General features: G+C 39.1%; 2 protein-coding genes across 3 annotated transcripts; both read left to right on the top strand.

Annotated features, from left to right (window-relative positions):
• The first annotated feature begins 16 nt into the window (after window positions 1-16).
• On the top strand, window positions 17-13,213 carry usp5 (ubiquitin specific peptidase 5 (isopeptidase T)). Of its 2 annotated transcripts, none has more exons than XM_044208892.1 (20): window positions 17-331; window positions 944-1,072; window positions 1,223-1,289; window positions 1,391-1,518; window positions 1,858-2,003; window positions 3,027-3,211; window positions 3,881-3,975; window positions 4,731-4,924; window positions 5,189-5,260; window positions 6,143-6,230; window positions 6,390-6,515; window positions 6,600-6,753; window positions 7,327-7,489; window positions 7,585-7,673; window positions 9,077-9,262; window positions 9,681-9,824; window positions 9,922-10,064; window positions 11,307-11,457; window positions 11,668-11,752; window positions 12,390-13,213. In XM_044208892.1, the coding sequence occupies exons 1-20, from the start codon at window positions 224-226 to the stop codon at window positions 12,481-12,483; spliced, it is 2,547 nt and encodes an 848-aa protein (XP_044064827.1). In that variant the 5' UTR covers window positions 17-223; the 3' UTR covers window positions 12,484-13,213. The 2 variants fall into 2 exon arrangements, with proteins under 2 accessions (XP_044064827.1, XP_044064828.1); XM_044208893.1 differs by having other exon boundaries at window positions 18-331; window positions 9,077-9,205.
• A 208-nt stretch (window positions 13,214-13,421) lies between these two features.
• cd4-2.2 (CD4-2 molecule, tandem duplicate 2) lies at window positions 13,422-18,261 on the top strand. Its single transcript, XM_044209084.1, has 9 exons — window positions 13,422-13,690; window positions 14,743-14,784; window positions 15,143-15,301; window positions 15,395-15,535; window positions 16,529-16,777; window positions 16,882-16,956; window positions 17,088-17,212; window positions 17,344-17,411; window positions 17,625-18,261. The coding sequence occupies exons 2-9, from the start codon at window positions 14,748-14,750 to the stop codon at window positions 17,695-17,697; spliced, it is 927 nt and encodes a 308-aa protein (XP_044065019.1). The 5' UTR covers window positions 13,422-13,690; window positions 14,743-14,747; the 3' UTR covers window positions 17,698-18,261.
• The last annotated feature ends 387 nt before the right edge of the window (window positions 18,262-18,648 follow it).

Genomic DNA, 18,648 nt, shown 5'->3' with positions numbered 1-18,648 from the left:
TAAGATTACGGTAACGAGCTGCAGTCCGTCGGCGTGCGGGCAACTGAGTTCGTTCGGCCTTCCCTCAACACCAGGCAGCATCTCATGATTCATTCAGCCGAACACAGACAGCAGAAGACGGGCTAGACAACGGACACTCTTCCAAGCCGGGTAATCAAGAGGCTGGGGGTCCAAACTCAGAGGAGCAAGTGTCCCACTGAAAGGCGGAACTAGCTAGCTTGTCATGGCGGATGTTGGTGAGGTTTTGATGTCGGTTTTGTCCACAATTCGGGTTCCGAAGCCCGGGGACCGTGTCCACAAAGACGAATGCGCCTTGTCATTTTCCTCGCCGGTGAGCCATCTTCCCATTACAAATCAAACAGTGTTGGTTAATTTCTTACCCCCTTCCACTCTCTTGTTTTTGTTTAATGCAACATTTTGTCATTGCTGTCATACTTTGACGTACTGGCTTCGTAGATTATTCTGTTTCAAATAACTAGCAAGCTAGCGTCAAGCTAAGCTAATAATGCACTGTAATGGAAACTTAGCTGCTGTAGCTTGTTAGCTAGCTATGTTAGTGTATTTGGGTATGCTGTCAAACTAGCTAGCAAGCTAACTTGGTCGTTTTCTGGTTACAGCTGTGGCAGGACTGTTCATGCTATTTAACGTAACTTAGCCTATAATATCTCAATTTTGACGTTGACGTTTTTCGTGGACTTAGATAACATTGAACCAGTGTTGAGCAGATTTACAAGCGTTAGCAAGTGATGTGACTGTAGAGCTAACGTTAGTTGGCTAAAATATAGTAACTGATGATGTGACATGGTTAAGACACCCACATTGCATTCAACTTTAACTTTCCAGTGTTGTGTCACGGTGGAGAGAGATAAGGACAGGTTGTAACATTTAATATTAATTCATTTAATAAATGAATTAATATTAATTTAATTGTCTTTTTTTACAGGAGAGTGAAGGAGGCCTGTATGTGTGCATGAACAGTTTCTTGGGTTTTGGGAGTCAGTATGTGGACAGGCACCATGCTCGGACTGGCCAGAGGGCTTACTTCCACATCACCCGGACTCGCAAGGCTAAGGTGGACACTTAATTATGATTTATTTTCCTTAAGACACTGGTCAATTCCACATGGACACATATCTAAATTATGTTTGACACGATCAGCACCATATCCTAACATGTCTTAACTAATCTCAACACCCACTGATATCCTGTGTCCTTCTCACAGAAAGAAGATGACAATAACTCTGGATCTGGACACCCGCCTAAGAAAAAGCCCACCAGATTGGCTATAGGTGAGTGTATAAAAGAGTGTTTACACAAACACAGATTATACAGGTATCCTCTTTTGAGACTGACCTGTGTCTTCATTTCTTCTTGTTTTTGGTCTATCCAGGGATTGAAGGTGGTTTTGATGTGGAGCAGGAGCAGTATGAGGAGGATGTAAAGGTAGTAATTTTACCTGACAGACAAGAAGTGACATCAGAGGACCTTGCTACCATGCCTGACGTTGTGAGAGAGCGGGTGAGATACCTTGTGTGTTTTCTGGCAAGAGAAATGTTATCATTCTGTTACGGTTCTTTCAGGGTTGTCACAATGGCAATGTACACAGGTACAGTTTCACAATACCAAAAATCACATTGTCATAATATAAATAATGTAGTGAGTGACATAGCACAGATGCTTGCTGCAAATATAGGCAGTCTTTACAGATCTTTGACAAGTTATTCTTCATATAATAATAAATACATGTAGATATAGTCCTTAATACTAATAGAACATTCGGGCATAGTTGAGAAGTTTCAGCATGAGCTGTTAGTCAGGTCTAATTTGTTCTTGTTGATTAATTTGCCATCCCTGAAGGTGTCCCTATCGATGGCGGGTATCATGGCAGCCGACTCAGTGTCTCATACCTTACAAGTTCAACAGTGGGATGGAGAGGTGAGACAGGAGTCAAGGCATGCCGCTGACCTTAAGCAGCTTGACAACGGAGTCAAGATCCCTCCCCGGTGAGACATTAGGTCACAGCTGTCCCTTTTAAATAAACCTACCATGCAATTCCTGAAAAATGAGTGACTTAATAAACAAAGCTTCTTCTTCTGCTCTAAAATGAAAGAATGTACAAAACTGCAACGACTGTCATACAAACTGCGATTAATGATTTAATTTTTCTGTTTTTATGCCACTATTATAGTATAAGCCTAATAATTGTTTAATAATATACATACACCTCATGAAGAAGAAGAACTGGTTCGAGACAGTTAATTAATCTAGGACTCTTGATTTTCTTTTTAAAGGTTAATATGCAAGCATCCAAGCATTTTAATGCAAATTATTTAATTAGAAAAGTTGGATGGAAGCTACAAAATGAGTCAAAACAACCACAATATATAGCTAAAAAGGTTTTACATGTTTGTGTTTTTTTCATTTTTGTCCATAAAGATTTTATCTGACAAATGCGTTTGTGAATAAATAATGATGTAGCGAGTACATGACAGATCAGCTGTTTGGTCCGATAACATTGCACAACAATTCTAAACTGGGTTTAGACACACTGAAATTAAGCAGCAAAGGACAGTCTGTAAATGATCGATGATGAAAGAGACCAGTTATTGGCACCAAAAGAAAATGCAAAGTAATATGCGTTTCCATCCACTACCATTAAATGAATATTAGAAGTTAAGCATCTTGAGATAAACAGTTAGTGGCACTAATTCTCCATTCAGGTGCCATTAAAATATAGTACATGCCATAGCAGAAGAAGGGGGTGTAATGAGATGATGTCATCAAAAGAGCGCCAGTCAAATCTCAAACAGTGGAAAATGACAAGGAAATAGTGAAGGAAATGTGACATTTCTGTTAGTTTCATCCAGGAGAATGGAAATGATTCTAATAATTATGCAAATAGAGATAGCTGCTGAATTTTATTAGTCAAAGCCTACAAGATCTTCAAGGGCAGTACACGAGTCAAACATTTATTTCACAACACGTGTATTGGGGAGTTTGTGTTATTTGTCTTTTCTACATCCTAGCGGCTGGCGGTGTGATGTGTGTGACCTCCAGGAGAATATTTGGATGAACCTGACGGACGGCAAAGTGCTGTGTGGTCGCAGGTATTTTGATGGCTCCGGGGGCAACAACCATGCCCTTCTCCACTTCCAGGAGACAGGATACCCACTTGCTGTCAAACTCGGTACCATCACTCCCGATGGAGCAGGTAAGCAGATGTCACGATGATTTTTCTGTGGTAAAAATGTTAGTCTATTTTTTTTACTATGTAGCTGGAGAACTTGTTTCCATACAGCCAATCAAATTGTGTAATTTCAAACCATGTTTGGATAAAACAGTATTGTCACTCGTTCTATCATGGGTAGACGGTAACACTGACTAAAAGCCAGACAACAGCCTGCTACACAACACGAGAGCAACAGACTTTGAACAAGAACCCACACTAGCTTTCATGCTAAAGTCTCCTTCTCATCTAACTTACAAACCTGAACACACGTGTTGTTCTACACCTTAGCTTGTTGAACGAGTCACCAATAAAACATTCACCGATGAAAAATGCACTGCTAACATCAATTTGCAGGCTAAATATCTAATTAGCTGTTCAGCTGCAGCACACTAAACAGCATGTAAGCGTACATGCAAATAACATTTTGGTCCATTTTTTTTATAATAAAAACAAAAACTTGTTGACATTATTTTTGTCTGCTAAAATAGACAACTAAATGTGATTTGGATTGGACTTTAAATATCGAGGGAATAATATGTGGGCTATGGTTGATCTGTTATTAAAAATAGTTGGACTATATACAGTATGTACATTTGTCTGAAGCTTAGTGCTTCATTGCCCTTAATTGCCTCTACTGTTTTGTATGTCCAGATGTGTATTCCTATGATGAGGATGACATGGTGCTGGATTCCAAATTACCAGAGCACCTAGCTCACTTTGGCATTGACATGATGACCATGGAGAAGGCAAGTTCTGTGTTTCTGCTGTTTTTAGTGGAAGCAAACTTTGTTTATGTTTTTTTTTTCTGTCATTGATAATTGCGAATATCAGATCTGCCCATTTTCCCACTGGTTTACTATGTTCAACATCAGATCAAATTTTTGTACACAGAAGTATTGCTCAACCCTCTGCTTTACGATTAAAGTGTTACAAATTTAGTCAGAGATATTGGATTTTTTTCTTGTTTCTAGTCTGTAACATATTATTAAAGGATTATTATAGTATTATTACCGATGTGCTCTTACTTTCACGGCATACCCATTATCATATCAGCTTTCCCCAGTTTCAGATATTTTCCTAAACACCTGTTTTTTCTGATTCCCTGCTGCCATTAATTTCTTTGCCACCTGCTCTCCTCTCATGCAGAGTGCAGACTATACAGTTATCAAAGTCTAACATCTCTGTACCTCTCACTGTGTACTCTAATGTTGTTCCTTGTCTTGCTAATGTATTGCTGCACACACATAATGATGTTGCACAGACAGGGGGTGGAGGAATTGGGCTACAATGGAGCAGAAGACAAAGTGCAGCACTTAGTCCTGTGATAATGTGTTTTGTAGTTTATCCCTTGTCTGTCTCCTGTCATTACCACTTTGTATTGGTGAAATTTGCTCATAATTCTCAAAACTTGCCTTTACGCAAGGAGGTTGCTGCATAGAATTTAATTTGCTTGTACCCTGCGTCCTTCATTCTCTTATCCCTTTGACTTTTTTGCTCTCAGACTGAGCGGACGATGACAGAGCTGGAGATTGCTGTGAACCAGCGTGTGGGGGAGTGGGAGGTAATCCAGGAATCTGGGACCACCCTACGGCCCCTGTTTGGCCCCGGCTTGACTGGCATGAAGAACCTGGGCAACAGCTGCTACCTCAACTCTGTCATGCAAGTGCTCTTCACCGTTCCAGACTTCCAGAGCAAGTTAGTACCCTCATTTACTCACAGCCCCCATACTCCTGTTCCTCCCAGTTGTTATGTTGACCATGTCGCTTCTTGTGATAAAAGACAATATTAATTCTTATGGCAGACTGCAATGAAAATATTGTAATCAATTATTATAGCAGTAGAAATTTCTGATTTCTTAAATCTTCCTCTAAAAAGTCACACTTTCACACTGTACAGCATTAACAGTAAGATACTAAATGTAAAGAATTTGTTTCATATCCTTTTCTTCATGCCTTCCAGGTACGTGTCTAACATCGACAAGATCATTGATGAAGCCCCAAGCGACCCCACCCAGGACTTCAAAACCCAAGTGTGAGTGTCCTGTCCTAATGTGTGATTATTTTCTATGACAAGCTCTTGTATTACCATTAGATACCTGAAAATCACCCCTTAGAATTGAAGGACAAATAAAATATTACAAATTCCAAAGTGCTTTATTTTGCCTACCTCTTCTCCTATAGCACAGTTCAATTCAGTTCAAACACACATCCTGCCCTATTTCCCTATTTGTCTTGAAAACGTTGCCATCACGCACAGTAGATGGAAATAAACCATCCTCATAAATATGCACAAGCACACTCATCGTGTGCCAGCTGTCAGTCACAAAGCGGATTACTGACTCCTTTTCAGGCAGCTCCGTGTTTAAATGTGATTTTTGTTTTTTATGTGGGTTATCCTCCTGAATTGAAATGCTCTATTGATATCAGCAGGGTTTAGACATACCTGTAATGACTCTTGGCCTTGTGTCATTTTAGCTCTATGCCATTGCAGGAAAAAAGAGCTTTGCTTCTACTGTGTCTCATCTAAACTGACAGAGTGTCTCATTGTGAAAACAAAAGTGAAACCTTAGTCTGGTATGATCAACATTGCTCATGTGTATGTCCTATACAGTAACTTGACACTCTTTCAGTGCAGTAACTTATTTTACACTATTATCTTATGTTTCCACTTAAAATTGAAATCTGCCAGATCTGATGTGTATCTGGTCTAATTCTAAACAATCTCTACTTTTGTTGCTGTACAAAAACTTTTTTATTCCCACCAGAGATGAGAAAGTCTTCTCCCTGATTAGACATTCTATCATGTTATTTGAATGCCAAAAATACAACTAGGCCTATTCAAATCCTCCTCTTGTGTGAGACTCTGGTATATTGTTGGATGTGCAGTGATGTCAGCTTTGTTTGTTTATCACAGAGCCAAGCTCGGCTACGGTCTGTTGTCGGGAGAGTATTCCAAACCAGCACCAGACCCTGGAGATGAAAATGGTGCATCTGAACCCAGGGTAAGAAGAAACAATCAGTCACAGTGGATTTACAAGTCTTAGGTTTAGCAGATATCTGTGGCACATGTGGGATTTTCTCTCAGAAATAAGTGCGAATGTGGTCTACCTAATATTAGCCCTCACTGTTGACAAATCAGACTGTTCATGCTTTGTTTGCAGGGAGACCAAATTGGCATAGCACCACGAATGTTCAAAGCACTTGTTGGGCGGGGCCACCCAGAGTTCTCCACCAATCGACAACAGGATGCTCAGGAGTTTTTATTGCACTTCATAAACATGGTGGAGGTAAAGTAACTCTCTCATTCTGCTTCTCTATTTGGTCCCCAGCTTTGGTCCCCCTCTTATATTATTATTTCTTTTCCCCCACAGAGGAACTGTCGCTCTGGGTCCAACCCATCTGAAGCCTTCAGGTTCCTGGTGGAGGAGAGGATTGTGTGTCAGCAATCACAGAAAGCCAAGTACACCCAGCGGGTGGATTACATCGTCCAGCTACCTGTGCCGATGGACCAGGCTACCAACACAGGTGAAGGGCTGACGGGATACAATGTCCATTTCAATCTGCAACTCTACACATGGTCAGTGGTATGAGCTTTGCTCAACGTGGAGTGCAGAGGCCATAGTGTAGCATCCAACCAACGTGCGGCAGGTAGCAAGGAAGTGCTGCGAAATTTTAAAAACAAAAACAGTGAGCCCAGAAAAGACATTTTGGGAATTACATATTCCAGTTTAATATAAAAAAAAGGCACTGACAGTTATCTATTTGAGGAGAAGATGGGTAAGAAACCAACAGTCAGGTTTGGGTGCATGATACTTTGTCTTTTTTGCTGTATAGTACTCCTCATGACAAGTTAAAAAAACTAATCTAACTAATCTTCATGTGTAAAATTGGTGGAGTTAAGGTGGTTAGATGAGGGCTCTGTATGTGTCAGATGAGATCCTTATTAATTTTTTTTTAAATCATAAAAAGATGTTTCCCCACACCTATAGAAATACAGTATATGCATATGGTTTATATCCTGAGTTGTATTAATACTTTCTTGTCATATAGTGGTGTACAAGTTGTTGTTTCACAACCATGTACATATTTCTCTAACAGAAGAGCTTCAGGAGGCAGAACGCCGGCGTGAGGAGGGGGACTCATCAGCCCCCACAGTGCGTGCACAAATCCCCTTCACAGCTTGCATGGCAGCCCTCAGCGAACCAGAGATCCTTACAGACTTCTGGAGCTCAGCTGTGCAGACCAAGACTACTGCTACAAAGTATGAAGAGAGACAGCCACACATACTGAAAATTAGTAATTGAATTGAAACTTAAGATGTATTTTATTAATATCAGCTTTTGTCTCATTTATCAGAACGACCCGCTTTGCCTCTTTCCCTGACCACCTGGTCATCCAGATTAAGAAGTTCACCTTTGGCCTTGACTGGGTTCCCAAGAAACTGGGTGAGCAAAGATATTATTAAATGTTTGTCTTGAAAAGTTGGATATGTTTCTTGCAGTTGGAAATCTGCTCATTGGAACACACTATGCCATAGTATAGTCTAAAGGATTTTGTATTAAAACTCCTGATATAAATACAACAATTCATGTTGTAGTGGCTCACTGTCATTCATACAGTCATCTTTTATACTGTGGCCACAGGCAAAAAACTTGTTCCTGATTGACTGGTCAGTGTCTTTTGCTGCAAGTAATCATAGCAACAGTACTGATGCTTAAAGCTACTGTTAAACTTGTAATGATCAAACTAAAATGAGCAAAATTAGCCAAAAGAAATTTAAGTTTGGTAAGTGGGAATGGTATTACCCCCAGTTAACACATACAGATTCAAAGTGGCAGGCTCTCTCTTGCCTCTTATAAACCTAAAGCTTGTGGGTGTGTTTAGTGTTTAGACGGTAATTTACATACTCTGCTCCGATTTCCTCCTATTGTCACTACACTGGCGGACGACGAATAAGTTAATTTCCTACGTAAGGTGTTAACACACAGTTTTTCTTATTCAAGTCCCAGGAGCTCGTTAAAGTTAAATTACAGAGATTTGGGAAGCCATTGATGGCAACGATCAGCTTTTTACCGTTTTGTTTAAAGTTCTTTTGTCATTTGGTGGAGTAGAGAACAACTCTGTGTTTCTGTTTCATGGGTGAATCAAAACGAATGCGATTGTCTCCAGGTTGTTGCTTCTGCATGTGTTACGACTCCCAAGTTGGTCTTGAGGAGAAGGGAGTATCGTAAGACTAGATGAAGACTATGAAGAGTCAATTTGTTCCGTTTTTTCAATCTTTTATTGACAGATAGGGAAGCTTTACTTTAACTGGTCCTGGCCAAAATAACAAACCAACTAGCCCCGTTGAAATAAAACCACAGTACTAAATAAACTACCCAAAAAGAAAAGTTAAAATAAATTTAAAGGTAGTAGTTAAAATACAAAATAACAATAAGGATAATTCACTGTATAACTGAAGTTTGATAGTAGTATCACTACCTTACATTACATTAACCTGACAGCAACATGCCCGGAACATCAACCGCACCAAATCATTCGAGTGCATCACCCCCACTCTCATCCAACTACACTGGCTCCCTGCCCAATACCGGATTGACTATTAAAACCTTCTGCTCACCTTCAAAGACCTCCACAACCTAGTCCCCACTTATCTTTCTGACCTCCTTCAGGTGTACAACCCCTCCCTCTCCGTGCGCTCATCCTCAGCTTGTCTTGAAAGGCGCCCACAAATAAAATGTATTTTTATTATTATTATTATTTAAAACAAACATTTGGACTACAATGGATGATGGGTAATTTGAAATGAAAAGTAGTTTTGAGCGCTGTATGATTTTCTTCTGTGCAGACGTGAGCATTGATGTTCCTGATACTCTGGATCTGAGCGCGCTGCGTGCAACCGGCCAGCAGCCAGGGGAGGAGCTTCTGCCAGAGGTGGCCCCGCCCCCACTCATGACCCCAGACGTGGAGGTTAAAGGTATCCTGGGTTCCCATGGCAACGAGGAGGACGACTCACTCTACTCCCCACTGCTGTGTTAGTCTGTCTGTCATTTCTGCTCTTTTCCTTGTGCACCCTTGTTTCCTCCTTTTCTTCTTTTCTTCTTTTCTGCCTTTTCTGTTTTCTTGTGACCTTCCGTTGCCTTATTATTTGTTTACTTTTTCATAATGTGAAGTGATTTGAGTTACATTTCAAATTAAAGAAGCAATATCTTAATGGTTCTGTTTTTGGAGTATATCAGTTCACATTTCTATATAGTATTTTCATTATTTTGCCTTTTGTCATTTTTTTTTTAAAAGCTTTTGTTAATATTAAGGAAGTGCTCAGGGCACAAAAACAGAACAACAATGTTTTTCCTTTTGTAAATAATCAGTGTTTCCACAAAAAATAAAAACAAGCAAACAAACAATGTACATCCAAGTAATTCGACTTTTTCCTCTCATCACACACTCAGCTCCAGTCCTTGATGACTCCACTGTGTCCCAGTTATGTGAGATGGGATTCCCACTGGAGGCCTGCAGGAAAGCGGTGTACTACACTGGGAACACTGGAATCGATGCTGCCATGAATTGGATCATGAGCCATATGGATGACCCAGGTGTGCAGAGCAGTGGGAATTTACAAGAAAGCAAATCATCAATCAGTCTGACTGCTCCCCTAATTCTTCATTTTCTCCTCTTTCTGATTGGCTGCAGACTTCGGAGCCCCCCTGGTGTTGCCAGGCTGCAGCTCCGGCCCTGGGACCACACCCACAGAGAGCCTCTCTGAGGAGCACCTGGCAACCATTGTTTCCATGGGCTTCAGCCGAGACCAGGCAACCAAAGCACTTCGAGCCACGGTTAGAATCAAACTCCGTCCAGTTAGAGATGGGGATTTGACTAATTTCACATCACTTGTCTAAAAGTACTGCTCCCTTTTTAGTGTAGCCAAGTTTTCGTCATTCTTGGAGACTAACCAGTTGTTGGCCTTAATACCTCAACAAAAATGAGCATCAGGATTTTACTTAAAGTTGCATTAAACTAAGCTGTCTCAGAAGCACTGGTAAGAGATATGTCTTAGATTTTAGTTACTGTATCTCCAGAATTTTTGTGTTGGTTGTGACAAAATAATTTATATCAGCTACCATGTAAGGTTTTGCCTACGTGTCCAAATGAAACAGCCAGAAGTTAGTTTAAAAAAAGAACTGAGTGCAATGGGTCACAGGACCAAGCCCCGCTGATTAATGAGAGTAGATAGACAGAAAACATCTGCTAACTAACGTAACATTTCTGGATGGCTTTTGGCTTTTACTGAGGCAGCTACAGAAAAATTTTAGGTGCAGTAATATGTGGAAGCGTTTTTCCAGAGTATGCGCAGGTCACGATCTACATTTAGACAATGTCTTGCCTCTTATTTGTCGGCGGGTCACTTTTACACAAGTGAACTAGTTAGGCAAAGAGCTGCAGGTACCAGTTTGAGTGACGCTCAATCCTCCAGGCCACATGATCAAGGTAAGCAAAGCATTCTTTCTGTGCTGTTGTCCCGTCATTAGCAATAGTACCAGTCTCATGTTGAGCCATAGAAAACACTTTTGCAGCGTGGCAGAAGAGCAGAGGCTACCCTGTTGACTACTGCTGTTGACAGTTATATTATTAATGTTGTATGTATGTATGTATGTATGTATGTATAAATGTTGGCTCCTTTTTATAGAAGGGAACTTTCATAGTGACTACGATTGAAACCTTTTCTACAATGGAACATTCCTGGACGGATGAGCGACTACACCGTCTAACTTTCATAGTATTTTAAATACTTTTATCAAAATATCACAACCCAACTACTTAAAAATAAACGCAGCTACCACATAATGCTATGTCAAAAATTAGTACCATCCGTCTCATGTATTTTGCAATGTTTCTGTAATCTGATGGCCAACCTCAGAAGAAATGACATCGGCTGTCTTTGGCCGTCTAACTTAAAATAATATTGTACTTGTACTGTAAAATCAAAACAGACTCCTTGAAAAGCTCATATTTTACTTAAAGCTCCATTTGTTAATATTCTCTAATAATGTATCTCTTAACTGGTGTTTGTTTCACAGAGTAATGTCCTGGACCGGGCAGTGGACTGGATCTTCTCCCACCTGGATGACCTGGAGTCCATGGATGTGTCTGAAGGCGGTCGCTCGGCCGCAGAGAGTGAGGGTGGCAGGGATCCTCCGCCTGGGCCTCGTGTCAGAGACGGACCAGGCAGTGAGTGAGAAGGATGAGAGAGGAGGCATTCAGAATGATCATTACTGTACCTTATTCAGAAACATGAAATATAGATGGCAGCAACATTACCATCTTCTATTTAATGTCTAATGTTCTTTCAACCCCCATAATATAATTTCATATTTTCTAATATATATCATATATATTTTCTAATTACAATTGAACTCATGGTTTCTCTCCTTTATCCAGAGTATGAGCTGTTTGCGTTCATCAGTCACATGGGGACGAGCACAATGTGCGGCCACTACGTCTGTCACATCAAGAAGGATCAGCAGTAAGTGTTTATTTGCTTGTACTTTACCACTTTACTACTTGTGTTTCTAGCTTTGATTGCTGTTCAAAAATATCATTGCAAGTCTAAGATCCTGAAAGAATTTTTTTTCATGCAGATCCCATGTTTTGAAAGGAAAAAAAAAAACAGAAACACATTCCAGTCTTGTAACTTGTATGCTTTCTGTTCTCTAATCAGTAGTTCATGTACTGAAGTAGCTGGTTTTACGGTGCCTCAGCAGGGGGCACCATACTCCAGGTCTGGTCTGAACAATAACAGCTGCTGATGTGAACACAGTGCAAAGTATTAACCTGTCACAGAACTGAGGATTAAATGGTTTATATCCACTTAGGAAGAAAATGCTAGATTTATTTTGTATTTTAGATGTATAGAAAGTATCCCATCTGTACAAGTGGATGCTTCTTTGAACACAGGACTTGAACCATTATGTGTACTAATATTATGTTATTGGGCATCTGGGAAAAGCAGGTGTAACTTTACCCAAGTGGTGGATATTTTATTTTCAAATAAGACCTGGTAATTTAAAAAGCCACTCTATTAGTTATACATAGTCAAATCCATAACTTGTATGTTATCAAGTCACTTCTTGTGCACTGAGTGATCTCTTTCTGTTTCACAGGTGGGTCATCTTCAACGATCAGAAGGTGTGTGCTTCAGAGAAACCTCCCAAAGACCTGGGATACCTCTACTTTTACCGGAGAGTGGCTGAATGAGACAAAGGAGCATTACACGTGGGGAGAACACACAAGACAACATACATAGTCGCACCCCACCAAGCTCTTACAAATGCCCTGGCACGCTTCACAACTGACAAAAGTGTAAATAAATCTCTCAGATTGCATATATACACAGTTAAATAAATTGGTGCAGATGTACAGATAAGGTGTTGGGAGGAGATTTTTCGTTTGATCCACTGATTGCAAACCATGGGCCTGTTCAGAGAGGCAGATTCAGTTAGTTACCTGGACAATAATGCTGAGTGAAACTGAGAACCATATTAAATCTGCTATAATAACTGTTCCAGGTTTTACTCAGCAAATATATCCAGATAATTCAGAAAACCTGCTTCATGTAACAGGCCCCAGACATTAGAGGGACTTTGTTTGCTAAGTCCATTCACCCCTCATTAATAAGTATGCTTAACTATCACCGTTAATCTGTGTCCTGACTATTGATTTCCACTGCCGTCAGTAGTCATTGGCCCGGCACCAACTCCTCCTCTACCCAATTCAATGAGGAAGTAAAAACAGTTCAACGTCCGCGATGAGAAGAAAATGTCAGGAAATCAAACAGCTCAAATGTGTGTTACAAAAAGCAAATAAAAAAAAAAGTCAACAGTTTGGTGAGGGTGATATCTGGGTGATTTTTGGTTTATTTTGTTTTTATTTTGCAAACATCCTTTGTTACTTCTGCTGTGACAAATAAAGAATTGTCTTTCTGTCATTCTGCCTTTTTTCTTTTTTGAATGATTAATCATGGAGTTGGTTTTTTAGCTTAGTATCACTTCACTATTCTACGTTTTTCTCTTATGATTTTGACATCATGACTCAAAATTAGTGATGAGTTGACACAATCCTACAAATTGTCGGTTTAACATATCATGGTTAATGCTTGTGTCCTTTTAAATAAGTGTTTTTAAGCCACTGTACAGAACTTTGCTCAGCTTCATGTCAAAACTGTGTACAAAATCCCAGGCTTGGTTTGCAAGAAAGCGCAGGCATGAAGAGCAAAACCACAAAGAGCTGGGGTTTGCATTGGCCTACAACTTTCCAAAGTGCAGGTTTCTTTTTAGATGTCTTCCGCCTTCTACAGTTTTTGCATCCTTGCGCTCTTGTGTTCGATGAAGTGAAGCACAGAGGATTAGTTAAGATTTTGGCCTTCAGTAACAGCACGAAAAGACAGCACTGGCTCAAAATTAAGGTAAGATCTCAAACTAGATTATGAAATCGGGTTTTATATTGTAAAATGAAATTATTGCATTTAATGTGACCATTCTGAAGCCATTTTTCTTTTGCTCCGTAATGTGGTTCAAACGTAACAAAATGACGGATGAACCAATTTAATAACAAATAGATATTAAACATTTTTGTAGGTTGCTATTGTCTGTCCTCTAATCTCTGTAATCATAATCAAAAGTGTAGGAGCCTATAGTAAATGCTCTTAAACAAATCTGAAGAAGAAAAGTGTGCTTAACCATGTCTCCAAGCCTTCAGTGTGTATATCAAGGTCAATTTGATTTTTAAAGGTTGAAGATTCCTTTATGATCTCAATTTATAAGTATTGTTCAGTCACAGAGGTGAAATATATTGAAATGTCAAATGAGACTTTTTATATCAATTTTGATACAGTTATCTAAGTATTTATTAATTAATTATTCTGGCTATCCAAAATAACTAAAATATGAAGATCTCATTTGCGGCTTTAAAATTTGAAATTGTTCAACTAAATTTGAGTATTTTAGCTTACTGAAGTTAATTATTAAACCTTTCAAAATCATGAAATGTTTCAAAGAACACTGAAATAGCTTGTCAGACTTTCTTTGATTCAGTTGCCTTATTAGTAACAAAAGTGCACAACAAAAGTATTGCTTTCTTTAAACAGCACTTGTTTCTGATGTACAATAAAAATTTGGAACAGGTCTACAGCAAGGCATCTTAACATGCTGCTCATTACTGAGCACATTAATTAAATACAAAAGAGCCAAAACATATGCTGGATTTTTCCTAGTGACATTTGTTTCAGTTTTTTATGAAGCAAGTTTAAACATTTTTTGATACGAGAGATAGAGAAAGGAAGTAGAGAGCTATCTTAGTGGTTAGGGATCACATGTTTCTTGGTGAACTTTGTATCGTCTCAAACAGAAGCTCTGTACGGCTCGCTTTCACACCGTGAACTACGGCATTCAATTTTTTTCTTTAATCATTTTGTCTTGACAGAAATGTACATTTGTGTCTGTTATTTTCCCCCCTTAGATCCAATGATCAAAATGAATACCATCATGTGGTTTGGGTTTGGTGAGTGAATTTACTTCTGAAAAATAATTGTAAATAATCCTTTAAAAGAAAGGTTAATGAGTTGCCAGTAACCTAGATCCAAATATGCCCCTTTATATTTACAAGACTTTTTTTACTCTACCTTGGAAAATAGCTGCAGTTGTGTTTTACTCATCTCAGATGCCTGCCAACTCCTTAAATTCAACCTGATAAATTGCCCTTTAACTTCAAACTCAATATATGAGTCTCCAATTCAAAGTAATGCGAATATATTGCAATAACATCGTTTGTCCTTGTCTTAATACACATAGTTTGTGGTATTCTCCTGTGAATAATATATCATATTAAATGAGCTTCATGAATGTGATCCTCTCTTCAGTGCTGAGTGCACTATCTGCTGCAGGCAAAGTGATCCTCACAAAACCAGGGCAGAATGTCCCAATCGAGTGTGGGGTCAGCAGCTTCACTAACCTGGAGTGGTATCATGGAAGTAACCAGATTATTAACATTAATAAAAGGGACAGCATCCCTCGCAAAGGTATAAACAGACTTTAGACATTACCTAGAGCACAATATATTGTTTTTTAATTTTCACTGTTGCTAATTACACTACATGCATTTTCTCCATTAGGCAAATTTGACATTGTGTCAAGGTTAAGGTTGAAGCAAGATATGGATCTGGAGATCATGGGAGTGAAGGAAGAAGATGCTGGAAAGTTCACTTGCAAGGCAGATAGGCAGTCTCAAGAACATATACTTCTTGTTGTCTCAGGTAAGCAGAAGACCTAATAAAAATGTATTTGCAAATTGCATGGAACACAGAGTGAGTGGGGTTTATCTCATTATTACAATTAGGATTTTGAATCAAAGAAAAAGGAAGTGCATATTAAATACTTGTCTTTCTGGCGATACTCATTGTATTGTGTTAAATGAAAATCCTCTCCATTTACATCTACAGCACTTCGATTAATAAAAGATTTTAAAATACACCAGTATTTGAAAATAGTCTATTGAAGTGAATTTCATTTAAACTGTTTACTATCACAGGTCAGTTTTACTGATAAGAATAATTTCGTCAGATTTACTAAACGATTAAAGTAACTTTTGAAGAATTTATTTAATTAAATAATATAAATGTTATGCCTTTAATGCAAAAGATTGATATACATTAAACATAAATCTACTGTTACACACACACACAATGTTTTTTTTTTTTACTATTGCATCTTTATAAACTTAAGGGATTCACAAGAGACATGTAAAAAAGAATGGTCAAAATATCCTGCTTCTTGTCCCTAAAATGGCTAAAGCTCCAAAAACACAGGGTCCTACAATTCCCACAATACAACTCGATAATGTCTTTCGCTAGACCCTCCCTTCCTCTTCGACTTCCACATCTTCAAAACTCCCCTCCCCCAGAGTGTAAAATAGAGGCCTCCTGATCATATTTTCATAGCCCAGACTGAAATAACTCTAATGACATAATCAGGGTTATTTCTTCAAACTTCAGAAACCTCCCTGTTATACAACTATTTTCACAAGCTGCGCAGTACTTCTCATGATGATTAAACTGACCTCCATGTGTCTCCATTTGTCCATCAATAAGTATCATGATATATTTTCATTTTGCTCTTCCTATCATGTCATAAGGATGTGTCATGTTCCTAATGGTTTGGATGAAGTCCTTTGTTCAGCATGGCCTCCCCTTTCTCTTTGTGATTCACTCTGTGTCCTCGCCCCTGTCTGTTGTCCCTCTCTCTGTCAGTCTCAGCCAGTCCCTCTAGTGATCTCCAGCTGGGCAGTAAGCTTACGCTCCAGTGTCAGGTGAAAGGTCTGGACCAAGGCTCCACAGCGTCGTGGAAGAGGCCAGATGAACTTCCACCAGCAAAGTCACACACAGAGTCACACACAGTTAAACTCAAATCTGTGGCCCTCTCAGATGCAGGGATCTGGAAGTGTACATTCTCCCATGGCACGGAGGTGTATAGTGAGAGCTTAGAAATCAAAGTTAAAGGTAGGACACTGGCCTCTACCAAAGTCTTTGCATATGGTTTTTACCACAACAAAAGTTCCCTATGTGGCCACTGATTTAAGCAAGATGTATGTTTTTGCTTTCAGTGCCTGCTCCTACAACACCTGCACCAGTCACTTTGCAAGTCTCAAAGAACGTCAATGAGGAAACCTGCCCCAACTGTGCGTACTGCTTGTGTTTGTTTGTGTAAACCTTATATGAGCACATATTGCCGGAAGTGATTCTTCACTGGATGTGTCATTGATTCATTATCTTCGCTTTCTGCTGGGATCTGTTTTCATGGCTCAACCAGGTGGTAGTGCTGTGCTGCTGGGGTTCAGCTGGTGGGTGTGGGTTGCCATTGGAGTTTGCTGCCTGGTTGTGGTTCTCCTGATGGTCTTTGTCCTTGTCTTATGCAAGAGGATCAGAAGAAGGAAGGTAAGTAAAGAAAATCATCCAGACAATCTTTATATGCTGCTTTGTAAATTTAAATTGGTAGGTGGAATGAAGGAGGATGGATTACTGAAGCAAAGGAAAAAAATATAATGTGACATTTTTTTCTGCTATAGAGAAAATTGCAGAAGATGAAGTATGACCGCCAGCTACTGATGTCCAAGCAGTTCTGCCAGTGTAACTGGTAAATGTTCTTAACTTGCTTCTATCTAGTAAAAAATGACTTTATCCCCTCTCCAGTAATCTCTGTTCACTTTACAGATGCTTTCTTATAGACTCTATTCACTTCATATTAATGACTGTTTGACCTTCATTTTCACTGTGCCTTTTACCAAGTACTTCATTATTGTGTTGTAATTAGTGTGAAAACTTCTCCTCTTTCCTCTCTTTATCACAGCCGAACAGCTGCAGCAAAACCGCAGCAAGGACGCCGGAGAGAGAAGCCATCAGCCCTCCCTCTGCAACCCTAGCTAATGGAGTGACATGAAAGACAGATCCAAGAAAGGAGAGATAGACAGAAAGAAAGCGAAAGGGAGAGAGTAAGAGGAGGGGAAAGAGAGGAATAGATAGAGATAAAGAGAAAAGAGAGAGCAAGTGAAAGAGAACCCCAGTGTGAATATGGCATGAATGTAAATGCGCTTTTGAATGCTCCTGATGAAAATAAAAATAAAATGTAATGATGTGAGCACTTCGAGCTTTTTCACCAAATATAACCAGTGAACTGAATGCGAATAGGCTCTCCCACTGTAAGAGAGAACAGCAACAGTCTGTACTTATGTTTTACATTTATGCAGCATATTAACATGTTAAACCTATACTTACATACAACATTGTAAACTTCTAATGCACTGCCTTCCATCTTAAATGTAATTCTGCTGATTTAGATGTATTTTCTTTCTTGTGTTTCTGTGTATTTGATTTGATGTTTTTGTATACTTTCTTTCTGTAGGTTGTAAATGAAAAGATTAGAATACTATATTGAAATTTGATGTCTTTCTTTCCTCAATAAACTATTAGGATATCCAGCTGCAAAATTTGCTAAATTCTTTCTATCCTCATATGACAGAATGGGGGGCTTCTATCAGTGAGATAAAATCACAAACAGTAAAGCTGAATGTGCATCGTTTCCTGTGAATCCCCTGTGAGTTTAGGTAATTTTAAAACTGCAGGAAAGGTGGACTCCGTCAATAACAATAAAAACTACTTCATAGAGAGGTAATTACTGACAGGATATACATTAAATGGCTATTTCAAGAAAAAATGCCAACCAAAAGTATTATCAAAAGACAGGTTAGAAACAATAAAAATGTTAAGAATTATAAATTTTACCTTGTTCAACATAATATCGAACATTATCTTTACTCTTTTATGCCATAATATGCTTTAAACCATGCCTGCATGGTTCAGAAGCTCTGTATTCC

Source organism: Siniperca chuatsi, linkage group LG9 (assembly GCF_020085105.1).
Source record: "Siniperca chuatsi isolate FFG_IHB_CAS linkage group LG9, ASM2008510v1, whole genome shotgun sequence".
In the NCBI taxonomy this organism is placed as follows: Eukaryota; Metazoa; Chordata; class Actinopteri; order Centrarchiformes; family Sinipercidae; genus Siniperca; species Siniperca chuatsi.
The sequence above is the reverse complement of the archived record's forward strand: the minus strand, read 5'-3'. Positions and strand labels throughout refer to the sequence as shown.

Bases quoted from the DNA above. Each gene is read 5' to 3' on its own strand.
- usp5 (XM_044208892.1), top strand. From the start codon at position 224: ATGGCGGATGTTGGTGAGGTTTTGATGTCGGTTTTGTCCACAATTCGG. The intron at 3,976-4,730 runs GCAAGTTCTGTG...TTTTGCTCTCAG, and splicing joins ACATGATGACCATGGAGAAG to ACTGAGCGGACGATGACAGA. The intron at 6,516-6,599 runs GTAAAGTAACTC...TTTCCCCCACAG, and splicing joins ACTTCATAAACATGGTGGAG to AGGAACTGTCGCTCTGGGTC.
- cd4-2.2 (XM_044209084.1), top strand. From the start codon at position 14,748: ATGATCAAAATGAATACCATCATGTGGTTTGGGTTTG. The intron at 15,536-16,528 runs GTAAGCAGAAGA...TCTCTCTGTCAG, and splicing joins TATACTTCTTGTTGTCTCAG to TCTCAGCCAGTCCCTCTAGT. The intron at 17,213-17,343 runs GTAAGTAAAGAA...TTTCTGCTATAG, and splicing joins AGAGGATCAGAAGAAGGAAG to AGAAAATTGCAGAAGATGAA.